This window comes from Phaethon aethereus, assembly GCF_964289735.1.
Source record: "Phaethon aethereus genome assembly, chromosome: 1".
In the NCBI taxonomy this organism is placed as follows: Eukaryota; Metazoa; Chordata; class Aves; order Phaethontiformes; family Phaethontidae; genus Phaethon; species Phaethon aethereus.
Genome location: NC_138575.1, coordinates 150,060,375 through 150,087,197, shown reverse-complemented (window position 1 = coordinate 150,087,197; position 26,823 = coordinate 150,060,375). Strand labels below are relative to the sequence as shown.

At 39.7% G+C, this 26,823-nt stretch overlaps 1 protein-coding gene across 1 annotated transcript; it reads right to left on the bottom strand.

The window, feature by feature from the left end:
- Positions 1 to 238: 238 nt before the first annotated feature.
- On the bottom strand, positions 239 to 25,068 carry TMEM182 (transmembrane protein 182; the record flags this gene model as incomplete). The annotated part of the gene is made up of 5 exons (XM_082014038.1): positions 239 to 462; positions 12,129 to 12,266; positions 22,933 to 23,031; positions 24,434 to 24,533; positions 24,928 to 25,068. 5 exons carry the CDS (start codon positions 25,066 to 25,068, stop codon positions 239 to 241), a joined length of 702 nt encoding a protein of 233 aa, XP_081870164.1.
- Positions 25,069 to 26,823: the final 1,755 nt, after the last annotated feature.

Below are 26,823 nucleotides of genomic sequence, written 5' to 3'. Positions count from 1 at the left end.
GAGAACCACACATACATACTTCCTGAAGAATTAAAAACAACTAGCTGGGGCTAAAGGTGGTTTCTTCCTGTATTGAGTTTTGTGTCCTTTACCCTTAAAGAAATAACAGAAGAACTTCCAGAAGTCTGCCTGCACACTTAGGATTGCCATAACAGTAATAATGTATAAAACTGTGTTCCAGTTTACAATTGTCATGAAGTTTCACTAGGATTCCTGTATTCCCTTCAGCAGTGTATGACTAGTCTGAGTGTAAATAAATGGCACGCCCTACCAACAAGAACAGCATTCCTGCTAATAAAGCAAAAAATACTCCTATAGGTGCCAGCATAAAAGACCAGCCATAACGTACATAAACAGCAAAGTCTGGGCAATCCATTTTTCTCATGTTTGTGTAGTTTTCCAGATCAGCCATCGCCTGGACCCAGATGACATACATGACGACTACCAGCGAAAACAAGACACCTGGAAAAGAAACACCAGGTTTTAACAGCAGAGTGTGAGACAAATGCCAGGTGCATTTACTGTAATACCAAGAAACCCATCAATGCTTGAGGCCCCATCTGCAAGGCACAGTCAGCCACCATTGGATATTTTTTGCCTTGGGCTTCCTCTAACAAGCACTATCTCCATCTCGCTTCTGACTTGCACCAAAAGGTATACTCCCATGACAAAGGATATGTCTGGTTTTGGTGGGCAGACCGAAGCATAGGTGTGTTTAGGGACAAAATTCAGGCAGGTGTTTCCTGTTTTGAATTTAGGAGACAAGGAAGGGGGAAGGAGGAGGGATGAGACAGGATGACCTAGGAAAAATATCTACTCTTGCTTCCCAAACTCTGATGTTGTTTCTATCACAGTCTTTTGGATGAGATATGAAAAGAGGAAAAGTGTGGGAAATCTTTCTATCATCTTCACCTCTCTACATTTGCTTCTTTTTTCTGATGAAAATGGCTTTCTTTGGAACATATTACCTTCAGAGTATTCTACTCAAATATCTTGCAGACAAATTCAGATGTATTTAATTCAAAATCCTCCACATTAGAAAAGAAGTTCCTGATATAGAAACAAAACCCAACAATAATAAAATAATAGCTATGAAGCAGGACATTAGTATTAACCTCAGCTTGGATACAACAGTTTCCTGGAATTAATCCACCACATAATTCACAGCCTTTTCCCAACCACTCCTCTGAAAGGCCTTTGGTTTTTTTTTTACATATGATAGTAATAGGAGCACATGTCCTTACAAACTTTGTTAATCTCTTTGTTACTATACACCAGAAGGAGATATAAGAAGAAAGTGCTTTCCAAAGTATCAGTTGCTTTCCTAATATTTCATTTCACTTTAGAGGAATGTGGACAGTTGAGAAATGCAAGCCTGCAGCACAGATGCTCCAGCAGATTTGCTGGAAAACCGAGGGCACAAGTCTGAATTTTTTGCATGCTCCAGCCTGTATCCACTTGCTCTCTAAGCTCCAGCTGTCACAGCACAGTTACAGCAGCAGGACTATCTATTCCAATTTTAAAATATTCGGGGGACACTATCCCATCGTGTTTTCACCCTACGACACTTAAGTGCCTCATTAAAACCATAAGCCACTGCATACTCCCAGGAACACGTATTGCCAAAGTGGCGTCTGCAGGCTGTAGAGCAGCAGAGTGTAAGTCAAAGGTGTTTGTGGTCTCCTTCTCATCCTCCTAAATACTTGCAATGCAACCTTGAACAAATGTGTCACTTGTGGCAAAACCCACAGCTGCACTTTGTCAGCACCCATGGATAGACTTTGGCCTCCAGACCTGCCTGTCCTGGTAATCTTTCATGGTTACTTTTCCCCATCCCCACCCTGAGATGCTGCCTCACCACTTCCTTTCCCTGACCTTCCTACCTACTTACCAGGGAGCAACTCTTGTCATCACTCCCTCATTTACTTCAGGCAAAATCAGACAGGTTAGTTGCAGCAGTTTAAATTGGCGAACTGGTGACATTCTTGTTGGTGCTTTATTGTCAAAATGTAATAGCTTTACATTCTGGACATCTTGCACATCTGACAGGTGAGAGCTCACAACTCAATGTTTGTGAGCACTACCTTTTGAAGCCCACCAAAAAATCAGCTGAAGTAATTAACCTGAGGCATAATCGAAACGTGACTGAAAAACCCAAAGGATCTGCAATTTTTATGAGGCTAAAAGAAAGTAGAAAAACTAAATAAAGAAGGCGGCAGACACATTTCTTGTCTATGAAATATACTTCCAAGATTACATTTTTTGCTAGGGCTCAAATTCCTAACAAAGTTTAAAAAAAAAACCCAACACTCAACTCTAAAAGGCACAAAGTCAATGTTGAAAGTATTCTAGCAAAGCAAAATTCAATTTTGATAGAATTTAGTGCTGCAATTGTATTAAACATACAACTGGTGCAACAACCAGAGAGACGGATCACCTTAGGGACAGATATAAAGAATGAGAAATTAAACGGAAGACTCTCCAAATATAAGTCAAATTGAGCAGAAGATTTGTATAACAGAACATCTAATGATAACAGATAATGTAGGCAACCCAGGAAAATTAGAACAGAGGTAGTAAATTTTGATGTAAAAAGTAAAAAGATTCAGGGCTAAATTCATAAATGGAGTTATTAGAGACATGGAGTTTGTTCAAGGTTTCAGAACTTCAACCAAAAAAAAAATTCTAGGCCCAGTAACATTATACATTGATAATATGGCACAATCCAAATGAACATTGGAATTTGCCTCTTCAGATGTCTGCGCCTATGCATTTTTCAAATAGCTGCAGTCTTCTATTTATTCTCTACGTTGGGGCAAACTTAGTCTAAAACTATAATAATTACAGAAAGTAGCGATGTATATTCCCTTACTGTAGCAGCAGATAAGTGTAACCAGGCCTTGCACACCTGGAATGCTTTTGACCTCCGGCACCCTGGGCAGACACAAAGCTAAGTAGCCCAGTTTGTCAGAAGCATCTGCCATTAAAACAAGACTCATTCAGAGGTGATTTAATCTCAAAATGGGCAACCCTTGCTCTTCGGTTTGTCTAAAGCAATACCTCGGTAGTTGGTTAAACTACAGCCAACTCTATGTAGGTGCAAAATAGCAAGCCAGTGCTGCCAGAGGTAAAACAACTTCAGGGAAGCTGAAATCCATCAAGTGATTTCACAGCAAGCTGCTAACACCTGTGTGTGGCAAATTGTTGGGTATTTGGAATTTGCTGAAGAAATGTATGTCAAGCAGGGATAAATGCCCTTCTTTATAAGAGAAGAAAAAGAAAGGGAGAATATGTAAACCCTTGTAGTTAATTAAGGCATTAAAAGAGTATTTAAGGGTTCGCACCATCTGCTAATGGAGGCTAATTAGTAGGTATATTGCGTAGTTGTTCAAGAAATGTCTTGAACAGTAGAATCAGGCTAAGTAAAAACTGACCATGTCCTGTTATCTCCAATAGCATTTCATTCATTAGCACTTCTTTTGTCTAATTTTCACAGAGTTATGATTTCATGGGAGTTAAGTGCTTTCACCAGAGTTTACTGAGGCTCCTGTATGTTACAAATGGTAACAGAGAAAAAGGAAAACAGAAGCATTTCTCCACACATAGACCCCTTTTTGTCCATGTTTTGTTCATGTGGTCTTGTTTCCTAAGATGTTAGAGTACATTAGAAGCAGTGGTGAGAGCAGGGAAGCAGGTCTTGTACTTCTATTATCACTAATGCATCTACTTAAAATGTTTGATGTTTAGGGCCAGAGGCATTAGCTCCTTCCTATCCATTAAGCACTTCAGGTCGTGCTTAAATTTAAGCACATGTGAAAGTCTCTTTGACTTAAAGCATTTTTCCTCCTGACATCCACACTGATTGCAGCAAAACACCTGATTCGAAGTCAAGTTATAAGCTTAATGAATGTTTACTAGTGCTTAGGAATCTAACTGTTGTTAGATCTAACTAGGAATCTAACTATTGTTAGATTCCAAAATAATACTGTTTCTTTTCAGGTTATATGGTTTCATGTCTGTTTGCATTGTCTTATTTTAACAAAATGGAGGGATGTTAACAGTTCAAGAAAGGTTTGAAGAAAAAGCAGTATCACAGAGTACAAACAATTTATTTAGCAGGCTGAGTAGCATGTCAAATACAGATACACATAACTTTCAGTACCTTTATAAGAAAGATGGGGACTGACTTTTTAGCAGGGCCTGTTGCGATAAGGACAAGGGGTAATGGTTTTAAACTGAAAGAGAATAGATTAGGCTAGACATAAGGAAGACATTTTTTACAACAAGGGTGGTGAAACACTGGCCCAGGTTGCCCAGAGAGGTCGTAGATGCCCCATCCCTGGAAACATTCAAGGCCACGTTGGATGGGGCTCTGAGCAACCTGATCTAGTTGAAGAGGTCCCTGCTCATTGCAGGGTTAAAGGTCCCTTCCAACCCAAACTATTCTATGGTTCTATGATTCTATGATAACGTGTAAGTATTTTTTACAGGCCACAAGATATCAGTTTGGTCTATGCATTATGAACACTAATAGCCATGTCAAATAACAGTCAGCACTTTATATGATGTTTACAAAAATACAGATCAAAAGCTGGGTTTATCTCCCATTTTGTGGAAAGAAAAATGAGGCATAGAAACAACTAATCTGATATGCAGAGGGTCTAAGTATCCAAGCTTTGCTCTCAACTCCGGCTTTCAAAGGACTTTTGCTCCTCAAAGCCAAGGCAGATTTGACTAACACGTGACACATACCATACCAGGGTTGCTAAATAAATAAAGTCTTCTGCCTCTCCATCCTTGTACTTCGTGCATATATCTACACTATTCCTGCAACATTCTCCTTTGGTTATTTATACCAGTTGGTGAAGTACCATTCACTGGAGTGCACTTAAACAAAAGGAAAGGCATTGGACTGAAGGCAATACACCACCTTACTAAGCCATTGTCTATCTTGGCCTCTCCTTAAGTGTTTTAAACTAGCTCCCATCACTGCAAAATCTCACTGCCTCAATTTATATGTAGGGAATATGGCATTTTTGAAGAAAAAAACATATATTACAAGAAGTTTAAAAATAGCCTATTTCTTTAAGTCACCCCCAATCATAAGATTTTGACTTGATTCTGAAGAATCTAGTACAGTCACTGGAATACTAGTAACTCAGAGTCATTGGCAGAGCCCATGCAAAACTGAAGAGAGGTCAGAATTAGGCTCTTTAACTGCTGGAGAGCATTTTCTCTAGATAAATTTTATGGTGCTTATGGAAGACAATGGGGAGAATTCCTCTATTGATATAACTACACTTCTGCTATTTCATCCTACTTCTGTACCCAAAAGTTTGCCTCACTAGCTTGTCTTTTTCCATCACAATATTAGTCATGCCAGTAAGAGCTGAGAAAGCGTCCATTACAAGTGTAATAGGAATGCCTGTTCATTATGGAGGAGAATATACTAAAATGAACATATATTTATTCTGGGAAATCTGTTCCTGCAGTCTTGCACTGACTATCTATTATGAATGTCATGAACTCTCATAAACAAGCTCCAAGGCAAAATTACTGAGATTGAAAAAAAAGCTCCACAATTTCATGAAGAAAATATTTTTAGGAACAATGTATGCTATGATGTATTTCTACATTTTCAGCATTTAGACCTTTTGCATAGTGTGCTGGTGTCCATGTGCCCTTGCCTTTTCGTGAATACAGAATAAAACAGCAGTTGCATGCATCAGGAACGATGGGGGAAATTACTCCTAGAACATGAAATATGTCTGAGAGAGATTAAGACAAATAAGTACATCCCTCCCCCTCCTTTTTCCTTTTTTTTTTCCATTTTGCATTTTTTTAAGAACACACGTTTGATATACAGCTCTGTGCAGTGTGATAAGACGTGGACTTCTCTGAGGTCACTCTTTTCTGTCTTTTGCATTTATTCTTCTGAATTTCTTTCAAACAAATACTTGTGCATATTGCAGAGGAGAAAGAATACAGAACCTTTAGAAATGTCTATGAATTCAAGAAGCAGTTTGCTGGCCTTTAGTACTTATTCTTCCCACGTAGAAATGCCTTTCACTTGTCAATGGTGAATGGCTGTTTATGGCATGAATCTTTTACTATGCAGACACGAAGACAACAGGTGCTGGAAAGAATTATATGAGTTTTTTACTTGTGCCTAGAAGTTTAGAACTCTATCTCACTTGCGGAAAACTTGTATGTGTGTGTATTTTTTTTTCTTTTTCCTGGCATTCTTCTGTCCTTGTCCTTATTCTACTACCTACCTTGGCCTCTTGTGACCTTTATTTAAAAAGTCTGGTTGACATTCCACTCTGAAGTATGTGCAGAGGATCCAACTTATAAGTTATGGGAGCTGGCACACTTCTCTGAAGACAGATTTTTGTCCTCATCTAGGAGCTAGAATTAAAACATCAACTTTTTTCACTCTTTTGGCAGGATGCAGAAGTCATATTTGTACTTCTAATCTTGCTTCTTCACAAGGGTGTGATTCCATAATGCTCTGTGCACATCCTGAGGGCATGCTTGTTTGACATCAGTACAAGAGGACAGTTTTCATCACCACCCAGGCAGGTAAAGGCCCAAGGTAATTATGGATTTTATTGAAGGCTACTTTAAGCTTTCCCTTCCTTTCCTAGGACCTTTGAAGCAACTATAAGGTTTCTTACAGTTTGCACTACTGTAGCTGCTCTTGCTTCATCCTCTGATATTGTAGGTGATATGGGGGTGAGACTGCAAAGACAGTGCTCAAGCCACTGATTGTGGTATAGTTGAACTGATAACGCACTTTTTCCCAACAGGGGTAGCATCTGTAATTTCACCCACAGCCTCAGGTTGTTAATGTGGTTACGAAGCTTAATAGGGAAAGCTGCTAGTCAATAAGCTGCCACCAATACTAATAATTGTGTGTACCTCTCCATTTGTGGTAATTCAACTGCACCACTCAATAAGAGAAGTGGGAAGCCTTTCTTAAAGATCAGGATGAAGAAAAGGCAGATGTGTGACTCTGCCATAGATCAGTCATCAGAATCACTCTCTGGATAGGTTTGCTGCTTTTCTGGGGCCCAGATAATGCGACACTCTGAAGAGGCTTCTGAGGCTCCTTTGGCCCTTGGAGACCCTTTGCAGTTCATCCACAGGGTCATCAGTGATGCTGGCAGAGACACCTCAAGTCCTTGAGTGAGTGATTACAGGGCTCTGAGGATAAGAGGTAAGGGCATGGGCCCCAAGTGATGATGGTCTCAAACCTGTTGCCCAAAGGATAAGACTTGGGCAAAAGTAGTCACACAATGTGCATCAACTCCTAGCTTTGCAGCTGGTGTCACAAGCAGGGCTTTGGGTTCTGTGACCACAGGACCCTCTTTGAGATACAAGGACTGCTGGGGAGACATTAAATTTATCAGACAAGGTGGGGCAAGAGCAACAAGCTCAGTAACCTTGCGAGAAGATACACAAGCATGGACCATTAGCAGATGGACATCAAAGCCTCCAGGTAAGCAGAGGGAAGGGAATGGAGAGCATATACACGGGACAGAGCAATGAGGGAGGCTCGTACACTTCCACTGAGAGAGCAGCGCAACTGAAAGCCCATCTCAAATGCCCATACATGAATGAACTCAATGTTGGAATAACACGGGAGGAATTCAAGTTCATGCAGTCACTGGATGATGGACAAGACCACTGCAAGTGCAGACATGATGAGGCAGCTTGCTTGACTGAAGAGCTGTGTTGGATGAATACATGCTCTTTAAGGACAGGCAGTTAAGATGGGGTGGGACGGCTGAAGTCTGCAGAAAAATGTATCTTTAATGTGCTGGGTTCTTCTAAGGAACAGGAACTTATGGATTAAGGTCAGCAAGGTGGACAAAAAGGGTGTGGTCATGGTGGGCATCTGCTACAGGCCATGCAATCAAGAAAAAGAAGTAAATTAGAAAAAGAGTTATGATTTCTGGTGCTCATGAGAGACTCAGCCACCCCAATATCTCCTAGAAGGGCAACACTGCAGAGCGCAAGCAATCCAGGTAGCTGGACTGCATCGGGGATACCTTTGTGAAACAGTTGTGGATCAACTAATGGAAGTGCTTTGCTGGACCTGCTACTTACAACTGAGGAAAAACTGGTCAGGAATATGACAGATGGTGCTGTGGTTACAATGGCCATGAAATGGCAAAGTTTAGTGTCCTAGGAGGAATATGGAAGGTGAGTAGGAGATTAAAAACCCAGAATTTCAGGACAACAGACTTCAGTTTGTTCAGGGAACTGGTAGGCAGGATCCCAAGGGAGGATGCCTTCAAAGGCAAAGGCTGCTTTGAAGGACAAAGGATGCCTTGAAGGGCAAAGGGGCCCAGAATAACTGGGTGTTCCTCATGGACAACCTTCTTAATGCATAAGAATGGTCCCTCTCAGTGTGCAAGAATTCAAGCAGGTCTGGCAGAAATGAAAGTTAACCTCATACAGAGCTGCATTAGCAAGAACACAGCAGGTTTGAAAATACTATTATTTCCCTTTACTTGGCACTTGTGACAAACTGTCCAGTTTGAGCCCCCCGGTGAAAGAGAGAGACTGATAAACTGAGGTGATGACCAAGAAGATGGTTATGGGGATGGAGGAGAGGCTGAGCAAGCTGGGGGGTTTTAGTCTGGAGAAGGAAACAGTCTTCATCTTTCTAAATGGAGTTATAGAGAAGATGGGCATAGACTCTTCAGAGATATGCACACTGAAAGGATGAGACACAATGGTCGCAAGCTGCATTTCAGGACAATTTCAGGAATATAAGGAAAAAAATTCACAGTAAAGTTGGTGAAACTGGGACAAGTGCACAAAAATACTGTGGAATACCAATTATTGGAGATTTTCAAAACTTGACTGGATAAAGCTCTGAGCTGCCTGATCTAACCTTGAAGCCAGCCCTGATCTGAACAGGAGGTCAGACTTCATTGCTACAAGAGGTCTTTTCCAACCTACATTTTCAGGATCTCTCTTTAGGCTCCTTCCATAGCTCCCTCCAAAAGGTAAGCCTACCTGCCTTAGCACAGATGAGGTGAATTGTCCCTCTGAGAATGCGTTTCTTACTATTGACAATAGAAGTTTAAGCAGTCGGCTCATACAAAATACTTAGCTTTTGGATGGCTAAACAGTTGGCGTGAATCCCATTCCCAGTAACTTACTCAGCTGCTTTCTGAACCCTAGGATGGCACAGCAGACCATGCTAAAAGCTGTCTTCTGCAGTTGAGGCAGAGCTTTTATCTATCTCATTTGTCAGCTAAGGTTGCAAAAGGATACAGATACTTCAGTCCAATAACAGGTATTAAAATTGCTTCACCTAGCATTCTCTTTAAAGATACATGTAAGTAGGACAAAAGACTGATCTTCCTATCTTCTTCTTTCAGACTTCCACAGAACCACCATGGTACCTAACTTCTTCAGAAGCCTGCTGTTCTCCCCAGTATAACAGCTACTTGCAGTACAGTAAGACAGCATCCAGGCCCTTTCAAAACAATGTATATAGTTTCTTTTTTTTCTTTAAAACGATATGCTGTTTTCTGTCTTACAAGAACATTAACTTCACCTATGGTGTAAGTCACATCACATCTTTTCATTTTCCCATTAGGTCTGTGCTTAAATAGATGCACACCTGGCTGCACCCTGGTCACATGTTGGTATGAGTGTCATATATGCACCACTCCTCCTCACCCTCCCCTTCCATGCTCTGTTTTCCTTTGGAAGGCAGGCTCTCTAGTCCTGAAGGAGGTGGACAGAGGAAGGGAACACCACAGAGTACATAGCCCTGCCTTTTAGAGACAAGCTAAAACACTCCTCTTCTGTATTGGGCTCTACCTTGCCTTGCTCTGCCCCCACGTTGTCCAAGATTTAAGATACTACCTACTGTGAGGAACTCCTATCGGGAAAAAAACAGATAGCGATTTCATGGCGTCATAACTTTGGGTCTGAGAATCCCTCCTACTCTCCATTCAGCACAATGGGCCACTGATCAGTAACAGCACAGGGCACTGAGTTGTTGCCCAAGATATCCCACAGGACATAGCTTTAACTACTGACAATACCAAACATTTATAAGCTCTTAAGTCTGTATGGTCTTGCCCTCCAGCATGATTTCAATTCATAATATGATTAAACCCTCACCTTGGCTCTGTGAGTACACTGACTTGTGAGAAGATCTGAGAGCAACAAACTTTTTTAAAAAAAGTGTTGGATAGGAAGATAATATTTACAGTGAGTACCTTCCCCAAGCAGCCCTGCTCTACTGGTGTAACTGGGAATAGATGCAGAAGAGCTTGGTCAGGAACCATGTCCCCTTACCTAAGCCAAAATATCTTGTGCAAGCTGAATGGCTCCAGGGTCCTATACTCTGCTGCTACTACTTCCTTTTGGCAAATCATAGCAGGATTTTGCTAAATACCTTTGTTTTTTCAACAACAATGTTAATAGCAAAAATAACGCATCTCTTCTTTGAAGCCCTGATTAAGAACAGTCCTGAAGTTGAAAGATACTATAGAGAGAGAGAGTAGAAAGTCAGGATTTCCCTTGAAGAACATCTGCTCTATAGGGACAAAGGGTGAGAGGGGCAAAGAGACAGGCCCAAGGTCACACACAGGGATAATAAAACTCACTTAACTTCACATACCTAAAAAAATGGTCTCTCTAGATTCCCTCAGTAAAGGAAAGAGAGGTGTAGGGTTCCTCCATAACATATTCATCTGATCCATATTATGCCCCTCTTTCAGGATGCAACGAATCCCCAGCTGGGGCAACTTCTTACACACCTACTGTTTTGACTGTCAATGAATGTTATTGCCTCCTGCAGGCCTCCTTAGGGAAGCCAAGGGAGACTAGCCCAGACTGGGGGATCTAATTTTGTTGCACTTAATATGAGGGTGGGTGAACTGACCGATAGAGGAAAACACACACGTCACTTCAGACCTCTGCCCATCAGTTCCCGGTGCCTTCCAAGTGCCCATTTTCTCTCCAACAGCCTCTGCTGCTTTCTAGTGACAGCTGAGGTTTTTTTACAGATTACAAATGCAGGAAAAGAGCAGGACTCACATGGGCTCTCACCCTGCAAATTAGTGACAAAAAACACTGAAAAATCTTAGGATTTCTGTCAGGCTGTGAATATTTTTTGTATGTCTTTTAAATGAGCAGAGGAGTAATTCTCAAGGGATCAAATGCAAGTATGAAGGAGTTTTTTTCAGCAAAAATGTTATGAAATACTTTCCATATGTCACTGAAGGTCCTTTAGAAGGGAATAATGATCACTAGCTGCAGATGCAGAGCTGCGAGATGAAGTGGGTAAGCAAGGTCGGCAGGTCAGTAACAGAAGCAGAAAGAGAGCCCAGGCCTTTTGGTCCTGACATGAGCAGCTCTACCCCGTAACACAATCCTGCTCTCACAGGACTGCCTCTCACCAGCCTTTATACAACAGAGAACAGTGACTGACCACATACTATCATTTACAACCTACACAACTGTATCTTACACACCGGTGTGGCATCTTCCCGGACTTTCAAGGTTAACAGAACAGCGTCCCAGAGAGCTGCCTCTATCAGCTGAATTCTGGGAGGGTACATCCTCCGTAGTGCGTGTGGGTTATGAGGAAGGAGGGAATTCAGTTACTTGTTATCTTTCATTCACAGAGGTTTACAGCTCCTACTTACTCACATGGGACAACTATTTTGTGTAATCCAACCACATTCAAAACATTTCTTCTATATTGGCCATGCAAATGTGCTGTGTCTTCCAACTTCTCTAGAGCCCACTGTAACCATCTTTTGTGTCACTGGTTAAAAAACCCTCTCCTTAGCTAAAGCCCTTGAGAATCCTATAAGGCAGCATCCCTAAATATGCACTCTTTTTCTTGCTAAAAAAGTAGATTGAAATTGCAGTGTAATTCCATGATTTGCCCTGGATTTTTTTATCTTCATCTAAAAGTAGCTTTTAGAATACCTTCATGACTAAACAACATGACTAAAAAACTAAAGGATAGAAGCGTATGGTTTTTTTTCTTTTAACCATGATTAATACAATTTTTGGTCAGGGACAATGGAAGAAATACCTCATCCTTTCTATTCTTTAATTGACTTAGCAAACATTATACCCACCAGCAATGATGAAAAAGCCTCCTCCGGCTTTGTACAGAATGTGGCTGGCAAAAGGAGCTGCACAGATGATGAAGAAACTAGCCATCACAATAGTGAGCACTCCCAGGAGCATAAGAACTGTCCAGAAACCTCGGTAAACTGGAGAAAGGGAAGAAGGAAAAAACACATACAACACTTTTTAGAACTTAAACAAGTGACATATTTGGCTAACAACGATTTTTCTTTTCCCCTTCTCTTTTCACTTGCGTTATTAACAAATGAAGCATTCATTCTATTGTGCATACACGTTATATATCATGTGGACCAAATTAGGTTTGAACACCAGTTCTTATCTAATGATCATGGAAAACAGGCTGTAAGTTACCATGAATGAAATCTGTCTGCTTAATATTTAGCAGTGACTTCTAAGATAGCAACTTGACCAATTTTATGCTCTTTAGAAAATGATACACCAAAGCTGTAGCAATGATTCTTTGGGATAAATGACTGGACTGACAGGATGCAATTGTTTTACCAAAACTGTCTGGGAGAAGCAAAGAGCTGTAACATCTTGACATTCTTAGTGCTCAGACAATAACACCAATAGCAATCTATAAGTTCTCTACAATTTACAACTGGATAACTCTCCTTACATATAGTCATATTCAATAGGAGGAAATCTAAAGCAGGAGTGGGGAAAAGCTAAAAAAAAAAAAAAGTAACCTGCGTTTCTGAAAAACAGTTAAGTATTTTAAACCAGCTCTAAAGCTCTTTGTATTTTATTAAATTTAAAATGTGATATTTCAGAAGCCTCTGTTAGTGCCAAGCAGTGCTGAATTAATGGGTGCAGCTGGTGATAAATGAGCCGAGAGTTTTGTGACATACTCTGGCCAAAAGAGTCTTTCTAACAATTATTTTTTAGCTGGTTAATTGCACATCCATTTAACAAAGTCATCATTTTACAAATGCTACAAGAGTGACATAAATTTCTCCCATGAATTTAAAAATTGGTACATTAACACAACCCATTAGTAAAATTATGAGTTGCAAAGATCTCCATCGTCAGATCAGAAAATCTTGAAGCATTGACAATTCAGTCAGTGAAAAACATTTCCACCCAACTGAGGGAAAGCATATAAGCCAGCTGGCAAGTCAGGAAAAGTGAGTCACAAAAGAAACTGCCACTTATCATTTGACAGCACCTACTTACTGTTAGGGCAAAACACAACCAAGCAACTATTATACTGGTTCATATCCTGAAAGTTTCAAATTCATACTCCTTGTTAGAGCCAGGTATTCTGGAATAATTCTGGTTTGCTCTCATCTGAAATCTGAAGGTACATTAGACATTATCAGCTTGTGCTTCCCACTAATGTGTTCCAAAAATCTATAGTTTTGAACTTGACCAGCTTAACTCATGTTAAATTATACACCATCTTGCTTCTATCAGCCATGTATATGTACTAGCTAGATCATGTTCACCACATAACATTAGCCACACTTTTTAAATAACGTCCTTTTTAATCCAGGAAAACATTCAGATACATAATTTTCTGCCACACTGATCTGCAGATTCGGGCATAGGCAGGATGAATGTGTCTGAAAGTAGCTGGCAGAAGGGTTAAAACTGTGTCTTGGTTCATATCCAAGTCTTCTTTATACATAAACAAAAAATATGGAAACAATAGGTAAGAAATAAGGCCATGGCTCAGCAAAGCAGTTAAGTGTGTCCTGCTTTAAGTACTGTATCTCTTACAGGATTTAGGCATCTGTTTAAAGTTAAACACATAGTTAAATGATTCACTTAATGCAAATGGACAATGAACGGAAACCTAGAAAGGTAAATCTCTCAAGTCCTTCAGTCTTGGGTCTCTGAAGCAATTTCATATTATTTTTACTCATGGGGCTACTTTGCTAAGCTTCATTGCAGTCCCTAAGTCCATGGGACATTACTTTCTCATTTAAAACCTAATACCGCTAAATCAGTCTATAACCACCCAACTCTTTTACATGGATAGCCCAAGGTACTTCAAAGTCATGCTACATAATAGGACACATTGGCCAAAATGAACCTTGAAAAAGCTTTCCTCGATATCATTATCGTCAGTCACCTAAGTCATACAGCAGTGTTTCTATTTTCTGAATGGATGAGGACACAAGCTTCTCCAGCGTTACAAAATTAGTATACATTTTCATTACCCACTGTTCATACAGGAAGCTTTGAAGTCTGCTTTTAGTGATATTTTAACAGAAAAGCTTGATTTGTTCAAATATTCCTGGAAACTGAACACAAAAGGAGTACAAATGTAACGGATGAAAATTTGTTTAAACCTCTGTAACTACACAAGAGAAAAGCTGTTTCTCTGCTCCAACAGCAAAACTATTTTATGCATTATATGTGAAATACTGATCTGACCCAGCTATCATCTGAAATAAGCTTCCATTCTATTTCTTTAGAAATAATTATTTACTCTAGAGAATCATGGATAAATTCCGATGATCCTAATACTTGTTTAGCCAGTTAACTCCATCATTAAATGTCAATTAGAAAATAGAGTATAGTTGACAGGTAAAAAGTCTGCAATGTTCCCAAATCAGCAATGTTTCAAGTGAAAGCTTACCCCCTCTAATCTGCAAGATAGTAAGTCATTAGGGTCATTTGTGGCACAGGCCTGAGGAAACATCCTAAGAGCATTTAGACTGTTTCTTTAGTAAAGGAGTCAAAAAGCAGCAAATTTTCTGCAAAGAGGGCTTAGCTTATTTCATACTTGGGCCATTTTTGCTCAGATCACATTTTCCATCTTCTCTGCCTAGATGGGCATGATCAGTTCCTGCAGGGCTAATCATTCAAAATTACAATGGAGCCCTCCTGCTGTCATGTAGCTTAGCTCGCATTTATAGATGAACACAAGAGAGCTGGCTGAAACTTACTCTTCAAGTCAAAGGCTTTGCTGCTCTGAGATTGAGGTGAACCATGACAGATAAAAAGCAACAGAAGATGCTGATTTGCATTATGCTTCTTTAAATCCCATGAAAAGGGATGACACCGTGACCCAAGCAGCCTGTTTCAAGAAATACAGGTTCAATGTTAAGAGATGTTTGCACTATTTCAAGTCTGCCTGAGGCAGTTCATAAGATAGCCCATGTTTTGATTCAGATGACAAGGAGTATTCTTGCCTCTGCGAGGTACTTCACAGATACATTTGAGTTAGCTACCTCAGGTACATGCATTATTCCAAGTATTTCCTGCAGTAGAAGAAATAAAGTACAAGCACTACCACAGAGTCCAAGGAAAACCTATCTGCAGTGTTAACCCTAGATACCATTGCTCTGTGTTGCCAGAGTCCTAAACAGAAGGTTCTGTAACTTGTGTTGGTGAGCTGCCCCTTCACTGGGGTACGACATTTGCTACGGCAGGGACAGGCAGGCCTAAAAATAAAATAATACTTAGAGGAAAAGAGGAGTACACACTGTGTGCTTGTCTTCGAGCTCTGCACTGTTCAACCTGTATACAGATTATACACTGATGCCACAGATTCGTATTTTAAGATGTTACCGGTGCGTGATATGAAAGAGAAGCAATAACACACTTGACAAAGTTACACAGCTGTGTCACCCGCAATGCACGCTTGTTGCGTAGCAGCTGTGCTCACCTCAGAAGCTCCGTAACATGTTATTCAGAAACAGGTTACCTAATGACACAATGCGACACCCATTGACGACCGGAGACGTTAACACCAACCACATGAAACCATACCACGTATTTTACTGCCCTTGTTGACCTCAAGTGTTTTAAAATCTCAGCCATCAGCCCATACATTTTCTATGGCCTATCAAAAAAAAAAACCCCAAACAAACCCAGCTGCTCAATATGGAATTGAACACCAAACACGAATTATTAAGCACTACAAAGCTGAAAAACTTTTTGAAGCATGTATGAGTACAGTGCCTTACTAAGGATAGGCAAAATGGCTTGGAAAGGTTGCCTTGAATTTTCACCCACAAGCTTACATCCTAAAGTGAACGCTTCCTGTGATTTGACTGTGGATTGTATTTTAGAATATGTCTTTTTTACCTTTTTAATGTAAGAGAGATCAAAATGCTTTTGTCAAGAGGTATCAAAATGCCACACGAAACATAAAATACATAAAAAAGGTGAAGTGCCTGTACCACTCTAAATCAGGTTTATCTTCTCTGCAGACAAACTGTAAATAAGATAACAGATCCCGTCAGCAGCACTGGAGACACACCCGGCAACACGGTAAAGCTTGCAAAACTTTTCCCGGTTTCACCCAGTACCCTTTACTATCCCTTAGTAGTAATAAAATTATTTTTTTTAATAAACTTAACAGTAAAACAAATACAAAATTCACAGTATGAATACATTGCTTTTTTAAATACTTCTTGCTTTATCACTGCTTGGTGGCTGGGGAGTTCTCCCTTAGTAAATGTACTGTATTACAATCTCTCATGGGCAATTATGTGACTGTATTACATAACAGCATTTTTTTTGCCCTGCAAATAGGCTACTGCTAACATTTCACTGTACAGTTTTTATTTTCAGATTCCATTGCTGATATTTTCTAGATTACTTTAGGTTAATTTCAAGCTAGTAACAAACCTGCCAATAAATGTGATCACACCATTTTAGACTTAATAGTTGCTGAACAAGAATTTCACTTCAGTCCTATAAACATTCCCTATTCTACATTATATTAGGCACTACTTCAAATGCTGGCAATGTGCCCAGTGTTGGACAAAATAAGATACTAATGGTCAGGAAAAAAAGTACTAGCAGCTACAAATCAAAGTATTAAACTAATGTGGCAGTGCAGCCCCATTAAAAGGCTTCCAATTTAGCTTCAGAAAGTGCTGGGGCAATTTACAACAGTGAAAAAACTGTTGTTTATTGCCAAGTAAAGTTAAAAAAAAAAAAACCTCAAAAATAAAATTAATGACTTGACTAAGTGCTAGATCTTGCACTTCTTTTTCATAGGAATAATCTCACTATAACCAACAGGACTATTTGTATGACTAAGGACTTTGTACAATTTAAAAAATAGGCCTAGTATTGTCCTGTAGTCAAAGAGAGTTTTAGAAAAGTGTGCTGGTCCTTCAATGTCAATGTTTAAGTAATCTAATGACATGATAGCATGCATTAATCTAGCTAGCAATGAATTATTATTTAAGTACTATACTATTATGTTTTCAAAATACCTTGACAGGATAACCAGTCTGATTATGATTATACAAATGTATGCTTATTTTAGAATGTAGAGGTCACTACTCTGGCATTTTTATTGTATGGGCTAATTTAATTTTCTTTATTCCTACCTTGTAGTTTGTTGCACATATGTTTGTGAATCATCGTATAAATGACTGTGCTGGCAACACAATGAGGTGCTGTCTAAGTCTACTTAATAGCTACACACTATAACAGCTGTCACTATAAACCACTGTACCATAAGAGAAAGTTACTTGAGTCAGGCCTCCCCTGAGTTCATTTAGATGCCTATTTCAAGTCAAGATAAATCATAGAATGACAGAATCATTTAGGTTGGAAAAGACCTTTAAGACCATCAAGTCCATCTGTTAACCTAGCACTACCAAGTCCACCACTAAACCATGTCCCTAAGTGCCACATCTAGACAGCTTTTAAATACCTCCAGGGATGGTGACTCAACCACTTTCCTGGGTAGCCTTGTTCAATGCTTGACAACCCTTTTGGTGAAGACATTTTTCCTAATATCCAACCCAAACCTCCCCTGGCACAAATTGAAGCCATTTCCTCTTGTCCTGCCACTTGTTGCTTGGGAGAAGAGACTGACACCCACGTCGCTACAATCTCCTTTCATGTAGTTGTAGAGAGTGATAAGGTCTTCCCTGAGGCTCCTTTTCTCCAGCCTAATCAACCCCAGTTCCCTCAGCTGCTCCTCATAAGACTTGTGCTCCAGACCCCTCACAAGCTTCACTGCCCTCCTCTGGACACACTCCAGCACCTCAATGTCTTTCTTGTAGTGAGGGGCCCAAAACTGAACACAATATTCGATGTGCAGCCTCACCAGTGCCAAGTACAGGGGGATGATCACTTCCCTACTCCTGCTGGTCACACTATTTCTGATACAGGACAGGATGCCACTGGCATTCTTGGTCACCTGGGCACACTGGTGGCTCATACTCAAGACAGCTGTCCCCCAAAACCCCCAGTCCACCACACTGAGGGTGTGCTTGATCCCCTCGTCCAGATCATTGATAAAGATATTAAACAGAACTGGCCCCAATACTGAGCCCTGGGGAACACCACTTGTGACCAGCCACCAACTGGATTTGTCTCCATTCACCACAACTCTTTGGGCCCAGACATCCAGTCAGTTTTTTACCCAGCAAATAATACACCTGTCCAAGCCATGTGCAGCCACTTTCTCCAGGAGAATGCTGTGGGAAATGGCGTCAAAGGCTTTACTAAAGTCTAGGTAGACAATATCCATAGCCTTTCCCTCATCCACTAAGCAGGTCACCTTGTCATAGAAGGAGACCAGGTTGCCCAAGCAGGACTTGCCTTTCATAAACCCATGCTGACTGGGCCTGATCACCTGGTTGTCCTGTACATGCCACATGATGTCACTCAAGATGACCTGCTCCATAACTTTCCCCGGCACCAAGGTCAGACTGACAGGCCTGTAGTTCCCCGGATCCTCCTTCCAGCCCTTCTTGTAGGTGGGCGTCACATTTGCTAACTTCCAGTCAACTGGGACCTTGCCAGTTAGCCAGGACTGCTGATAAATGATGGAGAGTGGCTTGGTGAGCACTTCCACCAGCTCTCTCAGTATCCTTGGGTAATCCCATCTGGCCCCATAGACTTGTGTGTGTCCAGGTGGTGTAGTAGGTCACTAACAATCTCCCCGATTATGGGGGCTTCATTCTGCTCCACATTCCCATCTTCCAGCTCAAGGGGCTGGGTACTTGGAGAACAACTAGTCTTACTATTAAAGACCAAGGCAAAGGCAGCATTAAGTACCTCAGCCTCTTCCTCACCCTTCGTTTCCTCCCATATCCAATAAAGGATGGATATTCTCCTTAGCCCTCCTTTTGTTGCTAATGTATTTACAGAAACATTTTTAATTCTCTTTTACAGTAGTAGACAGATTAAGTTCTAGCTGGGCTTTGGCCCTTGTAATTTTCTCCCTGCATAACTTCACAACATCCTCGTAGTCCCCCTGAGTTGCCTGCTCCTTCTTCCAAAGGTCATAAACTGTTTTCCTGAGTTCCAGCCAAAGGCCTCTGCTCAGCCAGGCTGGTCTTCTTCCCTACCACCTTGTCTTTCAGCACATGAGAACAGCCTGCCTTTAAGATTTCCTTCTTGAAGAATGTTCAGCCTTCCTGGACTCCTTTGCCCTTCAGGACCGTCCCCCAAGGGACTCTGTCAACCAGGCTCCTAAACAGGTGAAAGTCTTCCCTCTTCAAGTCCAAGGTAGCAGTTCTGCTGAATCCCCTCCTTACTTCTCCAAGATTTGAAAAATCTATCACTTTGTGATGGCTATGTCCAAGACGGCCTACAACCATCACATCACCCATAAGTCCTTCTCTGTTCACAAACAACAGGTCCAGTGTGGCACCCTCACTAGTTGACTCACTCACCAGCTGTGTCAGGAAGTTATCTTCCACACATTCCAGGAACCTCCTAGACTGTTTCCTCTCTGCTGTATTGTATTTCCAGCAGATATCTAGTAATGACATGGCCTGCAAATTTCTTTAAGCGCATTAACCATAAATGATGGTTAGCACACCTGTGGACCATGCCTTACACTGCAGGTAGGTGAAGTCCTCCCCACCCCACCAAGATATTTAACAAAACCAGTGAATGAACAAAACCATTATAATTGCGATTAAAACATACAGAGAGAGATGCAATTTCAAAGCAGTGCTATCTAACCCTTTGAGGTTTATCATGCATCTGACAGTAATGATGAAAAGAAACCTGAGGCATTAAAACAGGCATTCAAATCCCCAATGTAAGCATCACTGTAGACTCTTCTGCCTTTACATTTCCATCTAAGGCTATAATTCTTGACACCAAGAGCTCACAGTTTAGGTTTGTACAGCAGAATGAATAAAGCTGTTGGTCTAAAACTTTGTAAGGTGTACTAAAACACTAAATTCCAAGGCCTTCAGTGTTTTGAGTCTTTCGGGAACTATCACACAAACATCATAAAATCAACAATACAACAAGATGTAAATAAGCTAAGAGGGGATAAATTGAGCCTCTTTTGAGTTCTGGCCCAGAAAAGCTCTGAGCCAAACTCTCGCTGATACTGAAGGCAAAGGAGTTATGTCAACAGAGAACTTGGTCCAGTCACTGCACTCAAAAATCATCACAGATTTTATATTTCTCAGGAAACTTATCTTTGCCTGAGCCCTTCTAACTGGATGGTAACATGGCACTCCACCAACAAACCCCACTTGTGTTTCCACTAGGGGCTGCAATTAAATTCAACTTCCTCTAACAAGGTACCAAAGTCTCTTAAGCCAAACAGTCTGTAAAAGAAGTCACGTGCCTTTGCTTGCTCAGAAACTAACAGCTCTGTTAACAGAAAATTAGAGATTTTTAGAAAAATGTGTTGTACATACATGTTTGATTTTTCTAATGAAAAGCAAACTAAGTATTTTTCAGATGGCAGAATATTTCTTCTTATGCGCTCCTAATTAAAACAGGACTTGAGAGACTCACTAAAAACACAGTCATAAACCTGTGCGGGAGATTTCTTTTTTTTATCCCCAAAAGTGAGTATGTTGAGAAAGCTATGAGCCATGAAAATGGTAATATGGTATCAAGAAACAGTAGCAGAACCAAAAAAAGGGATAATAACCTCAATCTTTTGGTAGTGCCCTTTTGTTCTATGTTTAGTTGATGTAAGGTATTAGATGCAGCCAACTGGATGTACCAATAGATGATGAAATCTTGTTCTTTATAAAATCAAGCCAAGGGCTTTTGCCACTGGCTTTTACAGAGAAGCATTTCCTCCACTGTGAATCAAGAAGAGGATAACCTTCTAGTATTTCTTAATTTAGCAACTGCAGTTGCAGTGAGGTTTTAAAAGCTTGTTTGCCAAATATCATGGGCAGGACTGTCAAACTAGACTAAAGGAGAAACAAGTTTTGAACTAACAGAAGACATGATGACATAACCTTCTTCCTAAAAACTTGTGAAAGATTCTTGAACAAGCATACCTGCTCTAGTAAATAACTCAGCTTGGATGCTGAAAATGAACTGGAGGCATAAAAAAAAAACCCTTTTCAGTTTTAATGAGCTTGAAAGCAATCCAACTGTATCTATTTATACAGCAGGAATGGCTCTGAATGTACTCTACCTGGGCCAGCATCTATAGTACAGCTCTGTCTATTTTTAATCTCCTAATATGAAATATAGATAGGAAAATTATATTTGAGCAGTGGTTCTTTTGACAAACATTAACTAAAATTAATTAAACTTTTGATGATATTCCTTCTCCTTTCCTTATGCTTTGTTTGTCCACTTCTGTGCAATCATGGAATACAATTTGAGAATCCTTTGTGAATGTATGAGTTAATGGTGGAATACAAACTCTGTCTAGATTATTAGGAGATGATGACTCTGTCACTTTCAAATGGAAAGATAAACTCTTCTAGATGTGCTGTGAAGTTACAGGCTAGATCTCTGAATGGTGAGGTCTGAATCCTGCCTGGACAAACAGTTCATAATTTCTAAAGATTAACAGAATCATAATCAGTCCAATTTATTTTCTTTTCAGGTCTGCAGCATAAAAACTGGATTCTGAAGACACCTCAAAGTTAGCAAAGACATAATTACAGCTTCAGGACACAAAAGGATCACTTAAGTCATTGAGTCAGCAGGCTCAGAGACATGCAGCATCCTCACATAATGAGTTATTTAAAAAGCCATATAAAATAGGTACCAGGAGTGATTTACTTCAAATACGTTCACATAAAACCCTTGATCTGATGAAATGTAACCAATATTTTTAAGTGGAGTTGTAAAAACAGCTTTCCAGGCACTATGCAAACACAAGTTTTTCAATTACTGTATATCTTCCATACATATACACACAAATATGTATCTGTTACAGCACTAGAGTTTCTTGGTGTTAATATCTCAGTTTAACATAGTGAGTATTTTGAACTATTATAGAGAATATACATATATTTAAAAAGAGCTTGGTTCACAAAACAAAACTGCCCATTGCTACAATCTTAGGCTACGTTATGCATGTATGGCATACACTGTTCAGAGTAATTTCAGTGCCTCAGCTTCCTATAGTATCAATGGAGAAAAGACGGCACATCCAGCAGTCGATGCAGTATATCCGAGTTTGTTAATTAAACTCTGAGTTTGTTGAATAAACTTAGACAGTATCAAGGCCCCTCTCCTCCTTCCTCATAAAGTGAAAATGCAATATATTTCCACACATGGTTATTTATTTAACAAAAAAACCAGTTTTATTGGAACACAGGAGGAGAAGTACTTGTTTAATGCATTTAGCCCAAGGAAGATACTTTTTATGTTGGATAAAAAAGCATTAAAAAAGGAAATGTCTTTTTTTAGGAATGACTTCCATTCTGCCATCATGCTTAAAGCTAAGCATTCATTTAAGTGCTTTGCTAAACAGGGGCTTAAATATGCAAGTTGTAAAATTATGAGAAGTATGGAACACAAAAACTCTATTAATTAAACTGTGTGGAGCGATAAGGCTGTTTTACACTGAAGCATCCAAATTGTTGTCTTGAAACTACAAGCATTGTACCCATTGGCAGCCAAAAAAATACTTACTGACTGCAGAGTCATAGGAGGTTGCATTGTGTTCATCTCGGATAAGAGGAAATGGTGACAGGTAAGCATGTGTACAATTCTTAGAAGGTGACTGGTTGGCTAGAAGTGAAAGAAAGCTAAAGATTAATAATTTACTGCCTTAAAAATAAAGTAGTTTAAGCCTGTTCCTCAAATGGGCAAACTGAGTTTCGTAGGTCAAGATTCCAGATTATTTCTCAGGCAATAGCTCACAGTGGATTTGGTTTGGTAAGAGATACCAACCTTGTTATCCAGCCAAGGATATTCCTTAAAGTGCAACACAGATTTGTACTATGGGAACAGTAAAGCAGCCTTGCTGAAGGCACACTGCAATTTACATGCAATGCATACGTATGCTTTTATATGCATATATATCTTTCTCTTGTGAGGGTTAATTATGTCTGTCTCATTATTGTACGACCCACAAAAAAAACCCCAAAAAAAACCCCCCCAAAAAAACCCAAACCCAAACAAAAAAAAACCCAAGGAAATTACTTTTTCTCTTGTGAAAGAACAATGAAAAATATCAAGCATCTTCAGAAAGTTTAGAGTTTCAACGAATATGAGTTTAGTCTATGGAATCAATACCCCCAGAGAATGGTTATTTCACCCGTGATAGTAAATGCTTATAAAAACACCACCTTCTTCCTTGTGAAAGATAAAGGCTGACTATAGCTTAAACCACATTTAAATTTCAGATTCCTGACCACAGAATTCTCCAGATACATAACAAGGGGAAATTACCTACAGAGAATATTACATTTGCCACCTAAGACCAAGCAATATATTTAACAAAACATGGGTTATTGAAGTCAAATTTGTATGGTGTCACCTGCTTTTCACAAGGATTACGGAAATCTTGCAATGAGAGGGAGCTCTGTACCTCAGAGGTAGGGTCAAAGACAGGAAAAGAAGCTTTGCTCAACCTCTTCTTTATGGGAGATTTTGGTTGTAAACTACTATCTGATCTTCCAGAATCCTGGCATGAGGTGAAAGAAAGCAAAGGGTCATCTGTGAAATTAGGAGAGGGATTGTTCTGGAGATGATAGGTCTTACACCATTTTCACAGTGGAATTGCCCATGCCATCCTTAACCCACTTGTAGAACTAGTTGAAGAAACTCTCCAAGCAAAAACCCATGGACCATCTGAACCCCTAAGCCCTTTTTCCCTATGTTACAGAAAAAAACAGTCTGTTTAACAATAAGTGTCAAGAGACTGTCCTGGTAAGAAAACACTCAGGTCAACAGGACAGCCATAAGACTCACAGTGTAAATTGATAGTTAAACACATATGATTTTGTCCCAGGGTTTCCTTTATTACAGATTACAAAAATGTTTGTCAAGAATTTATTTTACCATAGCTGAAGAACATGATCACCAAAGACGCCATATGAAATCTGGTGATTCATAAGATGGAAAAAAAACCCACATCAATTTTGAGAACAAGCTACTGTAGATAATGTAAAGGGAAAAAGTTACTTACTGTACCAGAAATTCCACATGCTGGCATTATTCTCTCCTACATATCCACTAAACCAGCACCTCCAGAAGAAACCTTCATGATGGAAAGTGGCCTTCTCTCCCTACAGGGGTGTGAGGGGGGAAAAGAAGTCATTATCATACAATTTTTAAATGGCTGAAAGAATCAAGTTCAACTGAAATTACCTGCTGAGGTAAAAAACACCACCATCATAATGAAACACAGCCTGTCTGAATATAGGTTAGCTATAGCATATCTAAACAGTTATACTTCCTTTGAAAGAATGTCATATTGCAAAAGCAGTATCACAAAAGACAAATTCATTTTAGAGTTGATTACAACTGGTTACAAGAAGTTTTGAAGCAGGCTTGTAAGACTTCAGAAGGTCAAAATGAGTATGTTCAAAAGTCCATACAGAAGTAAATTCTCACAAAATAAACACATTCAAGAAACCTACATATATAATTCTCATTATAAATGAAAATGTCCATACTAACCCCAGCATCTTCAGGTGCTTTTGAACACCTTCCTAGTTCTGTAGCAAGAAGCCAATAATCAGTTCCAAATGCCACCAAAAAAAGCAAAACCCCCAGAGCCGCAAAGAAGCCTCCAAAAAATATCCCCACACTCAGTTTCATTATCAAAATTATCTTTAAAAAAGAAAGAACAGGAACTACTTTTTTAATTACTTAAGAAGAAGCAGTAAAATAAATAAAAATTTTGGGAAAGTGCCTAAAAAGCTTTGTAGAGAATATATCTCATATCTGAAGAAGTTTCTCTTCTCTTGACTTTCTGCCTGTGTTTCCCAATGCCCTGTGAGTTGATTTGTGTCTCCTAATTTGTGTTCCATGTGGCTGACTCAAGCCTGATAGATGAAAAGGACCTTCTATTTTAGGACACTGATGGCAGAGCTTCATTCTGTTTCTCTGTCTGAGTGAGGCCAGTCAGAAATAGCTGACCTTCCCCTAACTAATCAGGGATTGACTTGAAATATTATTGCAGCTGGTGCATCAACATCAGTGGAGATGGAGCTGCGATGGCTCTGTCCACCCACGTGAACTGCATTACAGAGCACATAGTAGCAGCAAGGACTTCTAAAGTTCAGGCTTGGTGGTGAATGTCTCCTTGGCTGTTAGCAAAGAAGGAAACGCAACATTTTGGAAGTTACTATAAATCACATTACTAAATGAAGGCTGAGATTTTTTTATGGAACTTTAAAACATGGTACCCAAATTGCAGTGACGCCTTTGAAAAATTCTAACCTCTACTGCAAATACAGTTAGCTTTAAAAATCTACATCTTACCATTAAAATAATAACTTTAACAACATTAAAGTAAGCATTTAACTGCTTTATTTATTCAGATGCATCTTATTTGCATATATCACAAATGCATGCAATTAAAAATTCCTCCCAGCACCTGATAAAGAAAATTCCATCTTTTTAAAAGAGAAGACACTTTCTTTGTGTGCTTTGGCCATTTTGGAAGGGGATGAGGTAACACATTTAAATTCCAAGGACTCGCTGCACAAGAAAAAGGCTTTTCCAACAACTTCTTTTCATGCCAAGCAGGCATTCTCAGACATCTCTAGTGGATTACAGGACATGCTTCTGTAGAGATTTTTGACTTCATTATGCAGCAGATCCTGCAATCCTTACCCAATAAATTTCTACTGGCATTATCTAGCACCAGAGTAGAAAATATTCCACTGACTTCCCATGCTGGGAAGTGCTGGGACCAAGAGAAAGATGAAGTCAGTTTACTCCAGAAAACATTTGTCACAAAATTTATTGCAACAGACTTAGCTCTCCAGAGGGACTCCTGCTTCCAGTATCCCAGTATCTGTTTGGACAACGCAGCAGTGTGCCAAAGGAGAGAAAGGAAAAGACTGTTCTATGACCTCTCCTCATTTCCAGACAGATGAACCAGAGATGCGTCTTGAGTGTTTTTATAACACTACATTATCTGCCTAATGCTATAGTCGCATTGGTTACAAGTCATATTTTATTCAAACCTGATACTATACTAACTCCATACACAAGCACATCTGATATTTTGTGGCCTTTTTGCACTGCACAGTTTGAGTGTATGCAGAATATTAAATTAATTTTCAGTCAAACAGACTCTTTTTTGCCATATTTGCCTTCCCTGACAGCCACTGATAGAGTTTACTTTGCTACAGCAGAATGTGATGTTTTATCGTTCTTTATTAAAGAAAAGAAATTTGCAGGAAAAAGAAGAACACACAAGATGTGCTATAGAAGAAAATAAAGCATATTTCAGAAAAGGATTACTTGCGTGTTAGAATAATGCATTAACTTTTCGTCAGCTGTGAAGCGGTTAGGCAGGTGGATCAGATGATTGTTGTAGGTCCCTACCAACTGAGATTTCTA